The following is a 22,579-nucleotide window of genomic DNA, read 5'->3' on the forward strand; positions in this document are numbered from 1 at the left end:
GTTGTTGCTGCTTTGCATTGCAGGCTCCTTACTTTTAAATATTTAGTAGCTCAAATGTTGCACCTCAAATTCTTTGGCTCGAGGTCATCTGACTAACCTGTGTCACCTTCTTATTGGCCCTGGTCCAAGCCAACATCCGTTTATTGTCCTCTGAAGGATCTCAGCCCGAAACGTCGACTGTATTTTTCCCCCCAGTAGAGGCTGCCTGGCCTGCTGAGTTCCTCCAGCATTTTGAGTGTATTGCTTGGATTTCCAGCATCTGCAGATTTACTTTGTTCTAAATGAGTTACCAAGCCAGTAACCAGCTCGAATCACTCAGGGCAGACACAGACCCACTATTCGCAAACCTGCATGGTATATCATACGAAAGAACATCTCACAAATAACTTCCTTGAAAATTATCTCTAGTTCAGCAGGTTACGTGGAGCATCACTGTGTCTACTTCAAAACACTGATTTAGCTGAGCAAAACCAATTCACCAAATGGAGGATACAGAGCAGCTTCACAAAATGACAGCGTTCATTCCTTCAACTTCGTAAGAAGAACAAAGACAACTGGTCTGTCCACTTGATTCATTCAAATTCACTGTTTTGTAGACTGTAGTTCTTTTTGGCCAACAGGTATAAATTACATAGTCAGCATTTAAAATATCCAGACTTACAACCAATAACCTACCCTTTCTTTGCAGATGCTAAATTCTATTCTAGGTTACTTCTCAAAATATGCTCTAATATTGTGCTTAGCTCCTCACCACACTACTATTACTCTAACTTTTTGACAAGAAGAAGAAGAAGAAAGCCCTTAACTCCGAGTGGAGTCATCAGGATGCTGTCATGATGGCTTTTTTTTAGCAGGCTTTCTTATTTTTACGAGGCTGAGTTGCTAGCTCGACGCTCAACCCAGCACGGATGGAAAGCGTGCAAGGGAGCTGGCTGGATTCGAACTCGGGAACCTTCACTCCGAAGTCTGGCGCTGATGCCACTACGCCACCAGCCAGCGGTACTTTTTGACAACTTAGCAATGAATTTCTCACAAAATTTAGAAATGCAAACACTCTTAAACGGAAACTCAACCCATTGCTGCCAGCGGAACAACAAAGCTGCTGCGGCTGCGATAGTTGATAACGAGAATCTAGGTAAAGGTTGCACCAGAATTATGAGAGCATTGCCATTTGATAAGGATGGATGGTCTAAATTTCCTTTCCCTTGGAAAGAAAAGGTTGGGCAGAAACCTAATAAAGATTTTCAAACTTATGGTAAATTTTGATACATGATGATGCTGATTGTAATGTTTGGATTTCTTTCTTTTAGAGCAATGGCTCCTCTTAGTACTATGTATTGGCTGTTGTCTACGCATGCACATTATTCTCTCTTTGTCTCGCTGATATGTGAATACACCAGTTAAAACTATCTCTCGTGTGCGTGCTTTTATGTAATTGATATGTGGTTACACAGACACTACAAATTGGCGACAAATATGAACTTGAATGTCAGAGAATATTGCCAGCTGCACCAACTGGATGAGACAGTGAGGGAAAAAAGTCAACCAGTACAGAGAAGGTCGTCACAGACGCCAACAAAGGACACGTGAGAAACAGTACACAGTGAAAGATGCACAACTAGCAAAGCTAAAATGAAAATAACATGGCGATGGCTTTAGGCGGGAAAGTTACAAATTTGATAGTGCTAATGAAGGCTGGGAGTAATATATCGAGAGGGTTGAACTGTATTGTAAGGTGAATGACGTGGATGAGCAAAAGAAAGCCCCCATGCTTCTTAGCTTAATGGGTGCTAGAACATACAATCTCTTACGGAACTTAGTAACCCCTAAAAAGCAAGATGCTCGATGAAATTGTTACAATTTTACAAAATCACTTGAGCCCTAAACCGCTGGTAATAGCTGAGAGTTTTAGATTTTATGAAAGGAATGAGTCAAAGGATGAAATCATTTCTGAATATTGCAGAGCTGAATGGATAAGCAGATTGAAGACTTGGCCAATGTCTAAAAGTTCAAAATGTACCCCCACAGGCACTGTTAAACCCATGGGAGTGGCCGTCATCACCATGGCAATGAGCACATATTGACTTTGCTGGTCATTCATGGACTCCATGCTTCTAATTGATGTGGATGGTCACATGAAATGGCTGGAGGTTATACCAATGAAGTCAACTGCCTCAGCAAAGACCATCACCACTCTGAGGACTCCCTTCGCCAGAAACAGCTTACCAGAACAAATTGTGTGACAACAGACCACAATACACTTCAGAAGAGTTCAGACTGTTCATGAAAAGAAAATGGCATCAGCTCCTCACCACCCAGCAACGAATGGGTTTGCTGAACGGTTTATCAAAACCTTCAAGAAGTCCATTAAAGCTATCGACAAGGAGGACATTCCTCTACAGCACAAGGTGGACAGTTTCCTTTTTGTCTATCAGAACTCTGTTCATTCAACGACAAATCAAACACCTGCAATGCTGTTCACGAGCAGGAATCTGAGATCTCGCATAGACCTCCTGAAACCAGATCTACGGAGGGGAGTGCAGAATATACAGTTCAGCCAGTTGCCAAGTGAATCAGCAAGGAACTTTGAGATTGGACAGGAATTCCTAGTGCGTGACTACCAAGAAGACAAGTGGACATCCGGTAGAATAGCTATAAGGACTGGACCACTGATGTATACAATGAAATGTTGGCGATCAGACTTGGAGACATCATGTGGACCAGATACTGGATGCTCAACTGAAGGACACACCTGAATCCACTGCATCCAACAGGATGGACACATTACAGCCACCAGACCTACCTCTCAGTGATGATCATATCATTAACAGCAATGTGACAGCAGCAACTGAGAATGTTGTCTTTGACAAGACTCCTGCCAAACCTGATGTCACTTTACAGGCCCCGGAGGCGCAACGAGAATGTTATTGTTGACAAGGCACCTGCCAAACCTGATGTCACTTCACAGGTCCAGAGGCAATATCCTGAAAGAAACAGAGTGCCACCCAAAAGACTGAACCTTTACAACTGTGAAATTAGTGAGAGGCTGTTATTGTGAAAGCATGTTTATCTGGAATATCAGTTTGTGAAAGGGAAAGCAAATATTTTGTACATAGACAGTTTTATGTTGCATTTATCTAAAGGGGGAGGAAGTGTAATGCATGGATCTATTTCTTTCTGAGCACTGACTCTCCTTAGCACTACGTACAGACTGTTGTCTACGCGTGCATATTGATCTGTTGTCTGCACATGTGCACTGATCTCTCCCTCTCTCTGTGCAATGTGAATACACCAATTAATGCCATTTCCTGCGTATGCGTTTTTACTTAATTGATATGTAGTTTTACAGACACAACAAGAATGATGGCATCCACCTGTCTGAAGGACAATGGAGTAAACTGGAGTGATCTTTCCAGGGTACAAGCCTGGGTGGGAGGTACGGAGATCCTGAGATGCCCAGTTGTCAAGATCCCCCTCTCAGCCCCACCAGTGTAGTCCAAAGAAAAGCTTATGAAGCAATACCTTTGGAACTAGCTTGGCTGCCGGAGCTGCCGGAAGGATGTTCAATGACATCCGGCCGCCTCGGGCTCCACTCCAGATTTGCTGTCTGGGTTTACTTCCACAGCCTTTGTCTCTCCCGAGGCTGCCCGCAAGCCAGTGGTGCTGTTTACCCATTCTGGGGATACATCAGATACAGAGAGAATATTCCCGCTTTTGGGGAGGAGGCCACCTACACTGAAACTCACTATTAAGGATGAATGATATAAAGTCATGCAGAGGGGAACTAGATGTGTGTATGAAGGAGAAGAGGAGGGCAGGACTACACCAAATCAGTAAGATGCTTCTGCTTCCTTAGGAGACCCTTACCAGTTTTAATTGATGCACCACAGAAAGCACCACATCCGGCACCTGCTCTGCACGTGACCACAAGAAACTACGGACATAGCTCAGCACATCACGGAAGCTAGCCTCTCCTATCTTTCTCACTGTGTCAGTAAAGCAATCAGTATTATCAAAACCCCCCACACATCCCAGACATTCTCTCTCCTCCCCTCTCCATCAGGCAGAAGATACAAAAGTCTGAAAGCAAGTACCACAAGGCTCAAGGATAGCTTCTACCCAGCTAACAAAAGGCTATTACTGTTCTAGTGCAATAGGTTGGACTACTGACCTCACAATCTACCTTGTTATTATCTCGTACCTTATTGTTTCCCTGCAATACACTTTCTCTGTGGCTGTTACACTTCATTTCACATTGTTATTGTTTTACCTTGTTCTACCTCACTGTGTAATGATCTGATCAGTATGAACAGTTTACAAGACAATTTTTCACTGTACCTCAGTACATGTGACACCAATAAACCAATCCTAAGGAAGGATGGGAGGAATCTCAAGTCGGGCACAAAGAACCATCATTGGTTAGGGTAATCGTTTTTCCCGTTGTACAAATATCACTTAGTTCACTGAACGTTATTGTCTAGAAGTCCATTTGGCCCATTGTGTTTGTGACGGTTCTTTACATTGCAATGGTTCAGAACAACATTGGCTACAAATTTCTTAGGCTGATCTAGTGGCTTAAATGCTAATGGATCAATGCAAGTCTCTTTCTCTGAGAGCTATCACACTCAAGCCAGGCACTCACTCTCTCTCTCTCTCTCCTTCTGCAGATGCCTTCCAGAGCTAGTTGTGCTCAAAAGGGCTGATCGCCCAGATGTAACAGCAATTATAGCTGGGAAGTCCATCAGAAGCTGCAGGGCTTTGGTTATTGAATGACTGTTGAAAATATGATCCACTTTTCTCTAAAAATAGCTAAAAACTGAACAGTTCATATTATAAGGTTAATTATATCCATAAGGCGAAGAGATCAGACTTACTTAGTTCATTTCTGAATCCCTCTCTCGCCAGAATCCACTCTGGTTTTTCATCCTCCACCTCTCGGCGCATTATCTCCACCATCAAGTACATAATGTTCAGTAAAACTCTAGAAGGGCACATAATGTTCAGTAGAACTTTAGAACGGCATGTGATGCACACCGGCACTCTAGAACAGCACGTGACACACACCGGCACTCTAGAACGGCACGCGATGGTCAGCAATACTCTAGAACAGGGCCCCATCCTCAGTAATACTCTAGAACAGCACTTAATGCATGGTGGTGCTCTAGAACAGCATGAAATGTTCAGCAGTACTCTAAAACAGCATGTAAATGTTCAATAGCACTCTAGAACAGCATAGAACGTTCAGTGGTACTCCAGAATGGCACATAATATTCAGTGGTACTCTAGAACAGCACTTAATGCTTGGTGGTATTCTAGAACAGCACTTAATGTTCAGCGGCACTCTAAAACAGTATGTAATGTTCAGTAGCACTCTAGAACATTCTGTGGTACTCTAGAATAGCACATAATGTTCAGTGGTGCTCTAGAATGGCACATAATGTTCAGTGGTGCTCCAGAACAACAGCGAAGGAGAAGACTGGTAATTTTACAGAAGAATTTTTAAGGATCAACATTAATGTGTCAAACAGCTGGAGAAGGAAATTCCTCCAGGCTCTGATAGTCATGCATACGTTGGTCAACATTCACAGATGTGGACCTGCTGGATTAAATAACCTGCAACGTTCATTGGACAGTTCTTGGACTGTTGTTTAGGAAGTAGATTTGGTCAAAGTACCAAAGTCTGCCTCACAGCCCAGAATCCTGGAACAGTGTCAGAGAAGGAAATGGTTCCACAGAGCATTTGTAAATCAGAAGAGAACCATTCTCCTCAGGAGCCCGAATGCCTGTGACACAAACATAATAAAATATCCCTTACAGCAGGCATTGCAGCCCCTCATGCTGAAACCTATCCATATGAGGAGTTTGAATTTAGAGGTGTGTAAAACCTTACCTCAGTTCAATGCTGTCAGCCAGGGAGATTGCTGGCTTCCTCAGGGAACTGCCACATGCTTGACTGTTGCTGTGTGTAAACACAATCATCGTTACATTCAATTGTATGCTTCCATTCACAAGGTAACTGTTGTAAGCTGACCTCCAATTTCACCCATCAACAATTCGCAAGTGAGGGAAGCCTTTCACCCTCTCACACACCTTTATTTAATTCTCCCTATGACTATTTATTGATTGAGACACAGCACAGAATCAGTCTTTCTGGCCCTTTGAGCCATGCTGCCCAGCAAACCCCTGACTTAACCCTAGCCTATTTACAATGACCAATTAACCTACCAGCTAGTATGCTTGTGGACTGTGGGAGGAAACCAGAGCACCCGGAGGAAACCCATGCAGCCAGAGGGAGAACATACAAACTCCTTACAGGCTGCAGTGGGAATTGAACCCAGGTTGCCGATCATGCCATGTCTGCCCATGGAGTTGATGTTCTTCCTATTCTGTACAGAGGATGGACCACTCTCTGTTTGGAGAAGCTCCTTCTAATTTCTGAATACTCTTAATTAAAACTATGCTCAGGTGCAATGCACTTTTCACTGCTTCATTTTTGAAATGTCTCTTTTAAGAATAAAGCTGGATATCTTCTTCAGTTTGGTTTCCAGTGTTTTTGATTTTTCATAGAAGGGTACTGCACAGGACAGGCTATTTGGCCCAAAATATTGTGCCAATCTTGATGTCGATTTATAATTTATATTCCTCCCCCCGCCCCCATTGATCATCCATTGTTTCAAAGGTGCCTGAACACTGGTCTTCAGTGCCAGTGACGAAGGTTGTGTATGGGCTACGGTGTAGGCAACTGAATCCAAAACTTGTTTTCATTGATTTTAACTTTTTAGAGATGCAGTGCGTAAAAGGCCTTCCCAGACCAACAAGCCCGCGTTGGCCAATTACAACCATGTGACCAATTAACCTGCGCCGGTACGTCTTTGGAACGAGGAAGGATACCGGCGTGGTCACAGGGAGAGCGTACAAATGCTTTACGGACAGCAGGGGAATTGAACCTGTGTCATTGGCACTGAAATAGCATTAAACTAATGACTACGCCATACTGCCGCCCACAAGGCTTGTAGGTTCCATACAGATAAAAAAAAAACAAAAATCAATTTGTTTTAACTAAGGGAAAAGACTTATAGAATATTTAAAATTATCTTGGTGTTTGATATGGTAGACAGAGAGAGGACATTCCCATCTGAGGGAGGATCCAAGACCATAAGATATAGGAGCAGAAGTAGGCTCCACTATTCAATCATGGGCTGATCCAATTCTTCCAGTCATCCCACACCCCTATCTTCTCCCCATACCCTTTGATGCCCTGGCTAATTAAGAACCTATCTATCTCTGCCTTAAATGCACCCAATGACTTGGCCTCCACAGCCGCTTGTGGCAACAGATTCCACAGGTTTACCACCCTCTGACTAAAGTCATTTCTCCGCATCTCTGTTCTAAATGGACGTCCTTCAATCCTGAAGTCGTGCCCTCTTGTCCTAGACTCCCCTACCATGGGAAATAACTTTACCATATCTAATCTGTTAACATTCAACCAGAGATATTCATCATCAAATCCAAGACCCAATTCAGAGGAAACCATCGACACAAAGAGTACAATATGAGGCAAACAGCAAAGACTTCGAAGGAAATGTAAGAATATTACTCGAAGTAGAAGGAATAGAAAGGTTTGTCAACAAGGACAGAAGGGACAAGAGAGAATTACGTGAAGGTTGGACAGAGGCAGATTCAATCTTTTAACAAACATTTCATTCAACAGTAATTTGAAATTGGCTTCTTGATGAAACAACTACATTTATTTGTTTACACTGTATGTTTCTGTTTCATTGTCTATCATAAAGATATTTTATGCCTCCTCCCTCCCCCAGTGTCCTTGAAGTGTCTTCTGCCATCACAAACCATAAACCCAAAGGGATTTACTAATAGATTATTACTGCTGGTTCCATAAAGTTCTCATAGCCGCGGGTGGAAATGGAGACAAGCTCCCACTACCTATTAAATGCAATGGTGTTTACCTCAAATATTCTCTGACAACCAAGTCCAGCTCCTGGCCTTCGGGTGTGGCTTAGCTACTAAGCCCAGCAGAACAATTTCTACTGACAGGAGAAGGGGCAAAGGTGGGTTACTGGTGCCTTAAAACCAGTCGCTTTGGGCAGATGGGGCTCATTAGTTGTGGTCGGTAGCTCATCTAGGAGAAGAAAAACTCTGATCTTAAACCTCCGTTGCCTTGTGGCTATACCTATTCATGGGGAAGGCTTTGAGAGAAAACCCTGGGGAAAAACCCGGAGCTGGAGTCCGTAAGGTAGTCCTGCATTGAGTTCAACACTGCCTGGCAACTCCTGCGACGCTGCTGGTACCAAACTGTACTGGTCTCTGCCGTTCCTCTGGGTTCAGCAGGTGCATGGAGAGGGGGAGCTTGCTACATGGACAACAGCTTGCTCTCCATATCGTACTGTCCAGGCTTGCGTATCTAGACAGATAGGACGCAATATCCATGGTCACCCCTGACTGGAGGCCTCACTCATTCCTGCTACTCAGTATTTGCTATCACTCACTCGATCTCCATATTGAGAAGCTCCACCAATGCTCCAAACATGCCCATCTCGTAGAGGAGGAAGACATTGTAACGGGCCCAGTGGATCACCTCAGGCTCTGTGTAGCAGTCATCAAACACACCTGTAGGGGGCAGAAAATCCAACAGGTCAGGTACATATGGGAAGAGAAGGCACTTCTACATTGATCATGTAAAATGAGATGGGGGCAGAGAGTGAAGAATCTGCTGTTTGTAAAGTTATGGCAATGCCACAGGAAAAGAGTGGCCTTTCTGCAATTGGATACTGGAAATGGCAACAGAAACTGTTCTCAAGTTTAGACTTGTTAAATGGTAAGGAATAATAAAGACTGAAATTTCCCTGTGCAGAGTTCAGACTCCATTCCCATGTTTAACACTTGTTGTATATACTATTTATTACAAATTACTATAAATTGCCCACTGCCCATTCAGATAGAGATGTAACATAAAGATTAGATTAGATTAGATTATGAGGACACTCAGTCCTCGATTATTGTCATTTAGAAATGCATGCATTAAGAAATGATACAATGTTCCTCCAGTATGATGTCACAGAAACACAGGACAGACCAAGACTAAAACTGACAAAACCACATAATTGTAACATATAGTTACAATAGCCCAAAGCAATACCGTAATTTGATAAAGAGCAGACCATGGGCACAGTAAAAAAAAGTCTCAAAGTCCCTATAGCCCATCATCTCAGGTAGACAGTAGAAGGGAGAAACCCTCCCTGCCATGAGCCTCCAGCGCCGCAAACTTGCCGATGCAGCACCCTGGAAGCACCCGACCACAATCTGACTCTGAGCCCGTCCGAAAACTTTGAGCCTCCAACCAACCCTCCGACACCGAGCACCGAGCACCATCTCTGCCGAGCGCTTCGACCCTGCCCCGGCCGCCGAGCAACAAGCAAAGCCGAGGATTCGGGGCCTTCCCCTCCCGAGATTCTGGATCACGCAGTAGCAACGGCAGCGAAGCAGGCATTTCAGAAGTTTCACCAGATGTTCCTCCGTGCTCTCACGTCTGCCTCCATCAAATCAGGATTGTGCACAGCCCCTACTTGACAAATAACAGATATTCATCACCGGAGTGGCCGCTGCGAGCTGTGTCACGCCGCCATCTTCTCCTCCTATTTTTACTAATGTATGTGAAGGATGTAAGAAATAAAGTAAATTCAATTCAATTCAATTAGAACCTATCTGATTGTTTAATTTTTCCTGATGTCCCGATGATAGGTCTCGGCCTGAAACCTCGAGCTGTTTACTCTTTTCCACAGGAGCGGCCTGGCCTGCTGTGTTCCCCCAGTATTTTGTGTGTGTTACTTTGGATTTCCAACATCCGCAGATTTTCTCGTGTTTGAGTTTAATTTTTCACTTTGAATTGATAGAACAACTGCAATCGGGGAAAACGCTCTCAGAAAAGCAGTTAATCTGGCAAATTGCTCGTTACCTTGGGCCAGGTACAGGACGGCTCTGGCAAACTTCAGTCTCTTCTCTCTGTTTATCACCTCCAGTCCATCCAGCAGCCTCATTAAGTAGGTCTTATGTTCAGTCTCTTCCAGCTCTACCCACTTCTTGCCTTTCCCTGGAACAGACATTAAAATTATACAGACGCCAACCTTTACAGAACTCATCTGCCCCAATAGCCAGGGACTCTGTGGGCCCCAGTGCTTCTTAGACTGCCAGTCCAATTCAGACCGCTTCCCAGAGGAACACAGTGAGCCCTAAATCTGCAGGAACTCAAGACAGACTGTAAAGAAACAACGGGGGGAGAACTACGTCCACTCAGTGGTGACTTTATTAGGTGCAGGTGGAACCTGGTGCGGTTCTCTGCTGCACACCCACTTCAAGGTTCTAGGTGTCATTCATTCCGAGGTGATCTCCCGCACACCACTGTCGTAACCACTACTCATTGAGTTACTGTCAGCTTGAACCAGTCTGGCCATTCTCCTTTGACCTCTTTCATTAACAAGGCGTTTTCACCCACAGAATTGCCACTCACTGGATCTTGTTTTTGTTTTACGCACCATTCTCTGTAAGCTCTAGAGACTGATGTGCTTGAAAATCCCAGCAAAATCAGCAGTTTCTGAGATACTCAAACCACCCCATCTGGCACCAACAATCATTCTACAGTCAAAGTCACTTGGGTCACATTTCTTTCTTATTCTGATGTTTGGTCTGAACAACAACTGAACCTCTTGACCATGTCTGCATGCTTTTAAGCATTGAGTTGCTGCCACATGATTGGCTGATTAGATATTCATATTAACTTTCAGGTGTAGCTAATAAAGTGGCCATTGAGTGGGAAACATGCCAGTGGTAATAAACCTGATTCTGAGTTTGAAAACCCCTTCCCAAATGCTTATAAAAGCCACCCCTTCAAACCATTCAAAACCTACCATTCTCGGTCTTCTTGTTCGCATCAACCTGAATTATGTTAATTTATCTGGCATTATGTGGGCTCTTGATTATCTTTTGTAGGTTCATTATGAATTTATTAAAGCAAAAGAAAATGAGCTCTGAGAAACAATTGTGACATGGAGGATAATTACACTGAGTGAGCTTCAGTCAGTAGCTGCGTCCTTAGCTCAATCTTCTGTACATTAGAGAGTAACACAATTCCTCGTTATACTGCAGGGAAGCTGGTGAAAGACTCATTGAAACAGAAAGGTTGCACTGATAAATGACATGTTTCTAATAGTAACCAACAGGACTACCAGGAAGGAGGAGAGAAAACAGACCAATTGAAAGAATTCACACAAAATGCTGGAGGAACTCAGCAAGTCAGGCACCATCTATGGAGGGGAGAAAACAGTTGATGTTTTGGGCCAAGACCCTTCATCCCTTCCATAGATTTGCCTGGCTGCTGAGCTCCTCATGCATTTTGTGTGCGTTGCTCGAGATTTCCAGCAAAATCTCTTGTGCAACCGAAAGAATCATCTTGTCCATCCTAACTTCCTGCTCTGGTCTTGACTATAGAATCACAGAATAGTGGACATGCTGTACAGGTGAAGGTATTCATTGCTTGTGCTGTTTTTAAAAAATCTCCAGGATAACCCTGTTACCCTGCACTTCCCCAAACCTATCAAATATTGCTGTCAAGTATTCTACCAATTCCTTTTTTAAAAATGTTATTAATATACCAACTTTCATAGGCCTTTCAGTGGATTCCAGTCAATTGGGCCATTGGTTAAACAGGGCAGCCACTTACTTGGGACAACTCTTAAAAAAGAAAAATTAATTGAGAAAATACCCAGGATTCCTTTCGTCTATTTGGAACACTCTACCACTAAATTGGGACAGGAGACTGTTGCCAAAAAGTTTCTAACTACCGTCAGATGCGAGAACTTGTGTGGCCGTTACACATTATATCCTGCTTAGAGCAAACAGTTTTTAAATAGTGTCCGTTTCATGTACTTGTGCTCAAAAAGTAGAGTTTTTTTGTCACTGATATTGGCGAGAAATAAGCAGTGACAATTCAGAACTTTTGCTCAGATGTCAGAAATGGCCCGGAGCGAAAATGAAGCAACTTCACTACTTCAACAAGCACTATGAAACAAGTAGTACTAGAAACTACTAAAAAAATGAAGGTATTGACAATAAAGATTTGGAGAATGCAGTCATCGATAGCAATGTATGAAGGCAGTCTATCGTCTTTACTAGTTTTCAGTCAATCAGAAGTATGTGGCAGTGTACACTGGATAAATTCCTCTGTTGACAACTATTAGGAACAGTGTAATAGTACTGTAGTAGCATTGATAGTGTACTCATTTATTCTGTATTTATTTAAATACATAATTCTTTACTCAGTTAAAAGGTACTTTGTCTATTTTATAACTTTTTAAACTATTTCCATGAAATTTTGGCTAATTTGGTTAGTTGCTTAGCTAGGCCAAAAATGTACAGGTCCCAATGTATCCTAATTAAGTGAAGCCCACTGTATCCATAAGGCTGCCTGATGATAGGTGTGACACAGTTTACCAATGGACCAGTTCTGTGTCGTACAATTTTATAACAATTTGTTCCACAAAGAAAAAGTCTCATCACACCCCTGATTACTTTTATCAATCACCTCAAATCTGTGCACTAGTTTCCAACTTTCCAATACTGGAAAAAGTTTCTTCTATTTTAATGTGTCAACATATGGACGGTATAGTTTTATATTAGGACGAATTAAAATTTTACACACCTTCCCTCACCTTCTACACCTACCACTCCTCCTCCCCCCGCCCCAGTTTTTCTGGCCTACTGGGTGCCATTCCAGTAAAGATCCATTCATCATCAGGTGCTACTGCCAGAGGCAGCTTTTCCCAGTTCAGCACCCATCAAAATCTCGCTCAAATTTGAGATTTAATGAACAGAAGCCTGTGGCATTATGAAGAGTTCCAGTGCTGTCCTTCACAAGTGTTAGTACCGTGAACAGCAAAATCCTCTTCAAAGCAGTTCCTGTTAATGGCAAACTCGGGCTCCTCAGTGTAACTGTACAGCTCTGTAGAAAAAGAACAGAGTATGGCGTCATAAATAACCAAGGAATCTGAAAACAAAGGAAGACAAAGATTAAAGATTTAAAGATTGGCTTTACTTGTCACTCTGCATCAATGACTAACACAGTCCGAAGATTGTGCTGGGGCAGGCTGCAAGTATCCCCACACTTCCAGCACCAACATGGCTTGCCCACAACTGACGAGCCTGACTCGAACTGTACACCTTTGGAATGTGGGAGGAACCACACAGTCACGGGGAGAATGTACAAACTCCTTACGGACAGCAGCAGGAATTGGTGACTGCTGGCAACTGTAAAATAATTGCTCGAACTGCTATGCTGACGTCCAGCTCTAAAGACGTTAATAAATTTAGCGAATGGGAACATCCGCAGCAAATAGAATACAATGTGGGCAAACGCAAGGTTGTTCACTTTAGAGGGTTAAAGAGTAGAAATGGGGTGAGGTAGGCATCTACATAGATCATTAAAATGGCATGGAAGAGTTTGGAAAGTCCAAAAGACTAACTGGAAGCTGGGATTTTACATTTGGAGAACTGGGAACAGAAGTTGTACCAAAGCTGTGGGAAACTCTGAATTAGGTAAGCCTTAAGCACTTGAACGAGCCTTTGCACCATCCCTCAAGAAGAATAGTTTTGTCTTGGATGGTAAATAGTGCAGATTTTTCTTTCTTTCTTTTTAAATCTTTTTATTGAATAAGTATACAAAAGGGTAAGCCATATAGGCACAGATTTTTCAAAACAATATCTGGACTCTGCAGTTTAAATTGTGAGATTTGATGAATTCCCAGGAATTTTAAAAACAAAGATGTTAAAGCACAAGGATAGAGCAAAATTGGGCAGAGGGCCAAGGACTAGGGGCAGGCATTAAGGGCCAATGTTATACAAAACTTCTGACAGAAAAACTAATAGAAATTCAGACTTTCCATAAACCACGATCAATGTCCAGTCATTCAACATATATCTGAGATAAACAGATTCTTGTTAGACAGAGTCATTATGGAAAATGGGGCAGAGCAGATATTGAATGTAGAGTTGGACCTACACTGTTGACGTGGGATTGTGTGGTGACGCTTGTGGGATGACCCCAGAGCAAGCAATGTGTTTTGATGTACATGTGATAAATAAATCTGAATCTTCCTCTTTTGCAGCTTTCTACGTGCTCACCAAATTCACAACACTGATGTAATTTTCCTCTCCATCTGACTGACTAAAGGTCAGACAAAGGCTTCTCACGCCACACACAATGCATCTGCTCTGGTTTGCACAAGACTCTATCATTGCCTACGGTTATTCGAATTATGTGGCCCTTCTGCAATATTCAATGACAACAGAACCAACTTTTAAATGTCTTTCAAGATGACTTACACAAGAAAGAGCAGTTATACAACTGTAAGTCTTTGAATTGTTAGGCAGATGTAACTCAATTGTGGACACAGCTCAGCACATCACGGAAACTAACCTCTCCTCCACAGGTTCTATCTATACTTCCTACTGCCTCAGTAAAGCGGCCAGCATGATCAAAGACCCCTACCCAGGCCAGATATTCACTCCCCTTCCCTCTTCCATCTGGCAAAGGCCTGAAAGCACGTACCCACCAGGCTCAAATCACTGCTACAAAGCCACTGAATGGTTCCCTAGCATGATTAAAACGACTTTGACTTTATCATACACCTCGATATGATCTTGCACCTTATTGTTTGTCTGCACTGTACTTTCTCAGCAGTTGTTACATGTTATAGATCATAAGACAAAAGATTAGTCCATTTGGCCCATCGAGTCTGCTCTGCCATTCTATCATGGCTGATTTATCTCCAGCCCAACCCCATTCTCCTGCCTTCTCCCCAAGTCTGTATTCTTTACCTTGTTCTACCTCAATGCACTGTGAAATGATTTGATCCACATAAGCAGAATGTCAGACAAGCTTTTCACTGCATCTCAGTCTACGTGACAATAATGAACCAATTCCAATACCAATCAAAGCCCCTTCTGGATCAGTATGGAGAATCAACCTTTTACATGGAGAATTTCTTCTTGAATCATACCGCATAATTAGGGTCTGGATTTCATCCCCAAAGACAGTATTAGAGGCAGATTTATTTATAGCATTCAAAACAGAACTGGATAAATATTTAAAAGCAAAAAAAAAATTGCGGGGTTGTATGGCTTAGGAACATTCTTACTGAAGAGCCAGTGGGGACTGGAGAGGCCTAATGTACGTGCTCTAAGCATCCTGCAGTTGTGAGATGATCACAGTTGGTAAGGCATGTCTCAACACAGGAACATAGACGAACAGTCCTGTTTAAAAGAACTACCACCATTTAGAGCAGTTAATTCAGGCATCGATGCACTTTACCTGATAACTCTGCAACTATGGTGTCTGAATCCCCGTATTCGAACTCCAGGTTAGGGGAATCCACTGAACTCTAACAACAAAGGCAAGAGAACAATTCAATTGGTTTCAGCTCATTGGCATCTCTATTTTAATTTTTACAAGGTGAACTAACCTCAACCAATGTATTCAAATATGACCATAATTTTTGGAGAATATGTCTGTATGGGATTAAATTTGGACAAGCTGATTAGCGTCTGGGAAAAGGTCATAAAATGGAACTCCAACACATCAAACCCTTTTGTGTCACTGATTAGAGATTTGCACAGGAGGACCGTGACCTTGAGTAGATACAGTTTACTTTAATGTGATATCCTGCGAAGGGCTGTGGAAAGTAGCTTGCTGAGACAAGTCAAGCATCATTCTAGACCAGGGGTTCCCAACCTTTTTTATGCCATGGATTCCTACCATTAACCAAGGAGTCTGTGGACCCCGGGTTGGGAACTCCTGCTCCAGATCATCCTTCTAACTTTATTACTGTCACACAGTCTGTTCCATCTGCTCAGTTCTATCAGGGCAACAGAAAGTAGCACTGACTTAGTTGGGTAAAGCGATTAAAGAACATGAAATGATGACGAGCAACTGGAGATAAGGTACCGATCAATCACGGATAACTGATTGGCAGAATAGATCCAAAGGGACAAGTGTCCTCTTCTTGTTCCAAGAACAACACATACATTCAAAGTACATTTATTATCAAAGTATGCATACCATATACAACACCAAGATTTGGCTTCTTGTAGGCAGCCACAAAACAAAGACAGACAATAGAATATTCTTAAAACCCACAAAACAAAGACAATCAAACATCCAGTGTGCGAAAAAAGAACAAATCGTGTGAACAATTAAAAAAAAGTAAAAAGAAACACACCGAACATGAACCTGAAGAGTCCCCGAAAGTGAGGAGTCCACAGCCAAGGAGACAACTTAACGCTGAGGTGAGTGAAGCCTCTCGCAGCAGTGAGCTGAACACCGCTTTGTCCTTCGCCCTTGGCCTCGACACCTTGATCTCTTTAATCTGGCTCGGTGCTTCAATTGGCTAAACATCGATTTATTTTCCAGACTCAAGCCAGAGACCCGCTGCTTTGATCCAGCCTGAAGTTTCAATCCGGCCCCAAGTCTGCTCCAGGAATGGCCGCAGCATATGTATTGGCATTCTCGAGAGTCTAGGTATATTTATTATAGAAGTAAGTGTGCAGTATTCAACTCTGAAAGTTGTCTTCTCCAGACAGCCATAAAATTAAGAAAACCATGGACGCCGTTTAAAGAAAACATCAACCTCCATCAACGCACAAAAAAAATACATTATGCAAATGGCAACAAGAAAGAATGCGTAAAAATACAGAATATGAAAACATAAAATCAGAAGAGTCCAATTGAACTACAGTCCAATCCATAAACCACAGATTCAGAACTTCAGTACCATCCTCTGAGAGCATTGAGGGAGGGAGAGCGTCACATGCAGAAACCCTATCCAGCGGTAGTGAGTGAGAGGCTACTGGACAGCGGTGAACACACGCTTGCCTCCTGCACTCACCTCGATGTTTCAATCTTCTTTGTTACGAGAAATGGTGTCGAACACGGGCTCCAAGTTTCGAGGCCACTCGCCTCCTGGGACCTTCTTGGAGACAGCAAAGCACCAGATTGCCGAATTGGCCTGAAAACACACCTTTAAACTGTAGATCACAGAGTCCAGAACCACATTTAAAGAAAAGGATGTAACAGAAGTGAGAGAAACTACTTTATGGACTATCTAGAAGATTTTGCCCGAGGTAGCATTGTTCACTGGCGCCATCTTGACTGGAATTTGGCTGAACCCTTCAGGATACCACAAATCACCAGGTCACACAGACACTTCAAAAGCACAGCCCCCAACGGTTGCAGACTGCAGTCCAGGTAAAGTAAAATTAATAGAAAAGCCCTGTTTGCTGCCCACAGCATGTCACCCTGTCTCACCAGTACTGTCAGCAGGTCAGGCAGGAATAAAGATGAAATGTTTCGGGCTGAGACCCTTCATCAGGATTCTACGCTCCTCTCCACAGCCGCTGCCTGACCTGCTGAGTTCCTCCAGCATTTTGTGTGCGTGTCACTCTGGATTTCCAGCAACTGCAGAATCCCTTGTATTTATGTTCTTCTTGTTCCAATGTCTTTTAAAATGCTTTTCAGGGACATAGCAAACAATTGATACAATTTATGGAACTGCAAACATTGGATTTCAAGTTCAACTTAACAATGCTTTCCTCATGATTTGTCTTCATGTAAAATTGATGCCCGCTCAACCTCCTTTGGGCTCTTGCTCCTCGTGAATCCATCATCAACCCTCTGTCATCATCTCCCGGGAGGTTCCCCGAGAACCATTGCCAGGCTACCAACACCAACTCAAGCTCCGGATGGTCACCAAGGCTACTAACACTACTCAAGCTTTCCTTCACTAACAACCTTCTCTAGACAAAACATTGAGATCATTTTGTTCAATATTTTACAGAAATAATGGATAACTGGGAACCACAGGCTGATGTTACGAAGGGAATACAAAACAAATGAGTGGGGAAATGGGTCAGCAACCTCACTCACTCCTCTTCAGCTGCCATGTCTCAATCAAATATTCACCTTTCCCTTTGCTGAAACAAAGACCAGAACAGGACATCGGGGGGGGGGGGGGTTGAGGAGGAGAGAGGGGTGTGCGAGGAGAAGAGAGGGGGTTTGAAGAGGAGAGACAGAAAGCTGGGGGGAGAGAGACAGAAAGCGGGGGAGAGACAGAAAGCGGGGGGAGAGACAGAAAGCTGGGGGGAGAGAGACAGAAAGCTGGGGGGAGAGAGACAGAAAGCTGGGGGGAGAGAGACAGAAAGCTGGGGGAGAGAGTGGGATATCTATCTATCAGTTACGGGTATTTTAGCAAACAGAGGTTTGTAGTATTTATGTTACTAGATCGGAAATCCAGAGGGGATCAACAATTGATCTGATGACATGATCATCACAGTAAATATTTCTGACTGACATGTCTGGATTGTCATAAAATCAATTTTGTTCACTAAAGTCCTGAGCAAAGGAAATTACTATTTTCAGGGCAAATTGGACCACATAACCTTCAGAACCAGGTCTCTGAAATTTGCTGTAGGATTGTCCAAATCTCTCTTTTTGATATTTTTTTTAAAAAAGGGAATTGGAGAATGCACAAGGTTTTTAAAAAAAAACTTCAGGGCAATGAAGAAAAAGTGGAGAAACAGGGAATCCTGCCCCAATATCAAGCATCGCACTCAGGCACTGTCGAGAACTGCCGATCAAATGAGACAAAACCCTACAAGTTGTATGACAGTGAGCATTAATTATTCTATGAGTATTCCTCTGAAAACTGTGCCTCTGGTTGAGGACACGATAACCTACACTCAGCGGCCCCTTTATTATGTACACGAGTGGAACCCATTGTAGCCCATCCACTTCGAGGCTCGACATGTTGTGCATTCAGAGATGCTCTTCTGCACACCACTGTTGCAATGTGTGGTTATTTGAGTTACTGCCACCTTCCTGTCAGCTTGAACCAGTCTGGCCATTCTCCTCTGACCTCTCTCATTAACATGGCGTTTTTGCCCACAGAACTGCTGTTCACTGTATGTGTTTTTTTTTTTTTGTTTTCTGCACCATTCTCTGTAAATTCTAGAAACTTCTGTACGTGAAATCCCCAGGAGATTTGTTACCATCCAAACTGGAAAAATTCCAATTTTGATGGCATCAGAAAAGATCTGGCAAGTGTGGATTTGTTGCTTCTTGTCAAAGGAGTACTTAGTAAGTGGGAGGCATTCGAAAGTGAAATTGAGAGTACAGAGTTTATATGCTCCTGTCAGAATAAAAGGCAAGGATAACAGGTTTAGGGAACTTTGGTTTTTGAGAGATACTGAGGCCCTGGTTACGAAAAAGAAAGAGGCACATAACAGGTACAGGCAGGTAGGAAGAAACGAGGTACCTGAGGAGCAAGAGAACACTTAAAAAGGAAATCAGAAGGACTAAAAGACACAAGGTTGTTCTAGCAGACTACTTGAAGGAGAATCCCAAGGGCTTCTGCATATAGACGAGGGGTGATTGATAAGTTCATGGCCTAAGGTAGAAGGAGTCAATTTTAGAAAACTTAGCACACTTATTTTTCAACATAGTCCCCTCCTACATATACACACTTAGTCCAGTGGTCGTGGAGCATACGGATCCCTTCTTTGTAGAAGTGGTCCACAGCAGGGGTGATTGATAAGTTTGTGGCCTAAGGTAGAAGGAGATGATTATTAACTTCAAACTTTCTGCACTATCACTCAAAGAGTTGAACTGCACATGCATGTAACGAGAGCATCTTGGACCCCCAGGTGGCCTAAGGTAGAAGGAGATGAGTTATACAGCTCTCATTACATGCATGTGCAGTTCAGCTCTGGGTGATTATGCAGAAAGTTTGAAGTTAATAACTCATCTCCTTCTACCTTAGGCCACAAACTTATCAATCACCCCTGCTGTGGACCACTTTCTGGAGGTCCAAGACGCCGACTTCTACAAAGAAGGGAGCCGTATGCTCCACGACCGCTGAACTAAGTGTGTAAATGTAGGAAAAATAAGTGTGCTAAGTTTTCTAAAATTGACTCCTTCTACCTTAGGCCACAAACTTATCAATCACCCCTCGTATTAAGAGCGAAAGGATAGCAATGGATAAAATTGGTCCTCTGGAAGATCAGAGTGGTCATCCACGGAGACAGTCAAAAGAGATGGGGAAGACCTTAAATGGACGTTTTGCATCTGTATTTACTCAGGTTTATAGAAGCGTTTACAGAGTCTATAGAAGTGAGGCAGCAAAATCACGGGCCCTCTGCGGGTTACAGAGGAAGTTTATGCTGTCTTGAGGAAAATCAGTGTGGATGATTTTCCAGAGCCTGACAAGACGTTCCCTTGGACACTGGGGGTGGGGGGGGGGGGGCGGGGGAGGGAAGGCTAGGGCAGAAATTGCAAGGGCCCTAGGGAAGATATTTATGATGCCCTTAGCCATGGGTGATATGCCGGAGGATTAGAGGATAGCTAATGATTTTTCCATTGTTTAAGAAAGGCTCTACGAAGCAGCTTATCGTTATGTGCTCGCCATGCCCTCTTACAATTTAAAGTGGTCCATAGGGCCCACATGACCAAGGATAAACTATCTTGTTTTTATTCGGATATATCTCCCTTTTGTGATAGATGTAATAATGGAGAAGCTTCACTAATTCATATGTTTTGGACATGTCCGGGTCTTGGGAATTACTGGAAGGGGGTATTTCAAACTTTCTCTGTACTTTTCAAAGTAAATGTAAAGCCTAACCCTTTGTCTGCTTTATTTGGTATTGTTGGAGAAAAAGATATTATTCTGGGGATATCTGATTTGCACCTTTTGGCTTTTATTTCTCTTATAGCGAGGAGGACACTTTTGCTTAAATGGAAGAATGTCGTTCTGACTACTCACACTCAATGGTTACATGATGTTATGTCATGTTTAAATTTAGAAAAGATCTGTTGTCAATTTCTGAATCTAGCCAAGACTTTCACACATTGTGGGGACCATTTTTGAACTATTTTCAAAATCTTTGATTTGTTGTTAAAGTACAGATGTCGGCTAATAACATATTTCACTATATGATAAAGATTTTTTTCCCTTCTTTCTTCCTTTACCAAGCAACTTCGATCTTGGTAGTGGGTTTGGATTTTTTTCTGTATAATAAAAAATTATATTTCAATATTATGATTTAATTTAATTTACATGAATATAGAGTAATGAGTTTGCAAGTGTGATTCAAATATGTATTGGTATTATCTTATCTTTTTTTGACATATATACTTCCTTGTACTCTGTATTCTTTTATGTAGAAACTAATAATACAAATATTGAAAAAAAAGCTAGGAAATTTTAGACTGGTGAGCCTGACATCAGGTATGGGTAAGTTACTGGAAGGTTTTCTAAGGGACCAGATGTACAAGTACAGTTAATTGGGGCACATCAAGACCAGTATATTTTGGCCCAGCTGACCCAGTTTCATGGAAATAGTTAAACAGGTATTAAAAGAAAGACAAATTATGGTTAGGCTGAGTAACAGGTTAAAATGATATACAAAATAAATTAGAATACTACCAATATTGTTGCAGTACTATAAAACTGTATTACTTCATAATGGTTACTGACAGAGGAATTCATTGAGTGTACGTTGATGTGTTCGTTTGCTTGACCGTAAGTGAAATCAACAGACATCTAGCGTAGATAATGGACTACCTTTATTGCCTTCCTGCATGAAGTAATATCGTAATTCAATAATAAATTTCCTAATTCCCAGATCCATTGGCTGCACTGAAGAAGTTGTATTGAGAGGTAGAAATTCCAGCTGGATGTTTCTCAAACACTCTACACTAGGCAGTGGAGCACCATTGTCAACAAGCAGAAGAATTTTACTTGATTTCTGCTGTAGCTTCATATCCCAACTCATAAGCCATTTCTTCAAAAATTCAGAAGTCATCAGTCATTCTTATTAGCATTGTACTCCATTGGTAAACTATCCATTCTTAGCCCCTTAAAGCATCCAGGTTTAATGCTTTTCCCAATAACCAACATTTTTATCAGTTCCTGACATATTTGAAAAACACAACTCACTATGTGATCCATTGCTTTCTTTGAACGTGAAGCGTTGTGTGTTTGTAGCCAAGGGGACTGTCCAGTGTGGCAGGGTTTTTTAAAAAAAGCCTGATTCATAAGCATTGTAGATATCATCTGAACAAAATATTTGAAGCAAGTTGGAGAGTTTTGTAGATTTCCACGTTTCTGCACTTACAGCATCAGCACCATGTACGTTCTTGAATCTATTTCCATTGAGACAACCAACCAACTGTTGCTTTAAAATCTCTGTGATCCAGCTTCTTAGCAGCTCCCCTGACTTGCTTTTAACATTGGTCCACTGACACATACACAATGCATCCAGTTACAGTGGAAAACCATTGACAGAGGGCCTCTTCAGCATCTGGATCCGTACCTTCATGCTTTTGTTTTTGGGATGTTCCCTGTTGTCCCTCGTGTAATGCCTATTCTTCTTGTAGTTTATCTTGCTGATATATCAAACGTGCAATTGTAGATTTCGAAACTCCAGTTGTCTCTGCCAGTTGACGATGAACGGTGTTCAG

At 42.4% G+C, this 22,579-nt stretch overlaps 1 protein-coding gene across 4 annotated transcripts in view; it reads right to left on the minus strand.

Moving 5' to 3' along the window:
• LOC140186788 (striatin-interacting protein 1-like) overlaps nucleotides 1-22,579 on the minus strand; it is a 62,925-nt gene that overhangs the window by 36,565 nt on the left and 3,781 nt on the right. For all 4 annotated transcript variants that reach the window (XM_072241363.1, XM_072241362.1, XM_072241361.1 and 1 more), the window contains exons 2-7: nucleotides 15,380-15,449; nucleotides 12,938-13,012; nucleotides 9,974-10,108; nucleotides 8,508-8,628; nucleotides 5,891-5,959; nucleotides 4,875-4,981 (exon numbers count right to left, since the gene is read on the minus strand). In XM_072241363.1, coding sequence (XP_072097464.1) covers nucleotides 4,875-4,981; nucleotides 5,891-5,959; nucleotides 8,508-8,628; nucleotides 9,974-10,108; nucleotides 12,938-13,012; nucleotides 15,380-15,449 — 577 coding nt within the window. The remainder of the gene's footprint in view (nucleotides 1-4,874; nucleotides 4,982-5,890; nucleotides 5,960-8,507; nucleotides 8,629-9,973; nucleotides 10,109-12,937; nucleotides 13,013-15,379; nucleotides 15,450-22,579) is intronic.

This window comes from Mobula birostris, chromosome 23 (assembly GCF_030028105.1).
Source record: "Mobula birostris isolate sMobBir1 chromosome 23, sMobBir1.hap1, whole genome shotgun sequence".
NCBI classification, from domain to species: Eukaryota; Metazoa; Chordata; class Chondrichthyes; order Myliobatiformes; family Myliobatidae; genus Mobula; species Mobula birostris.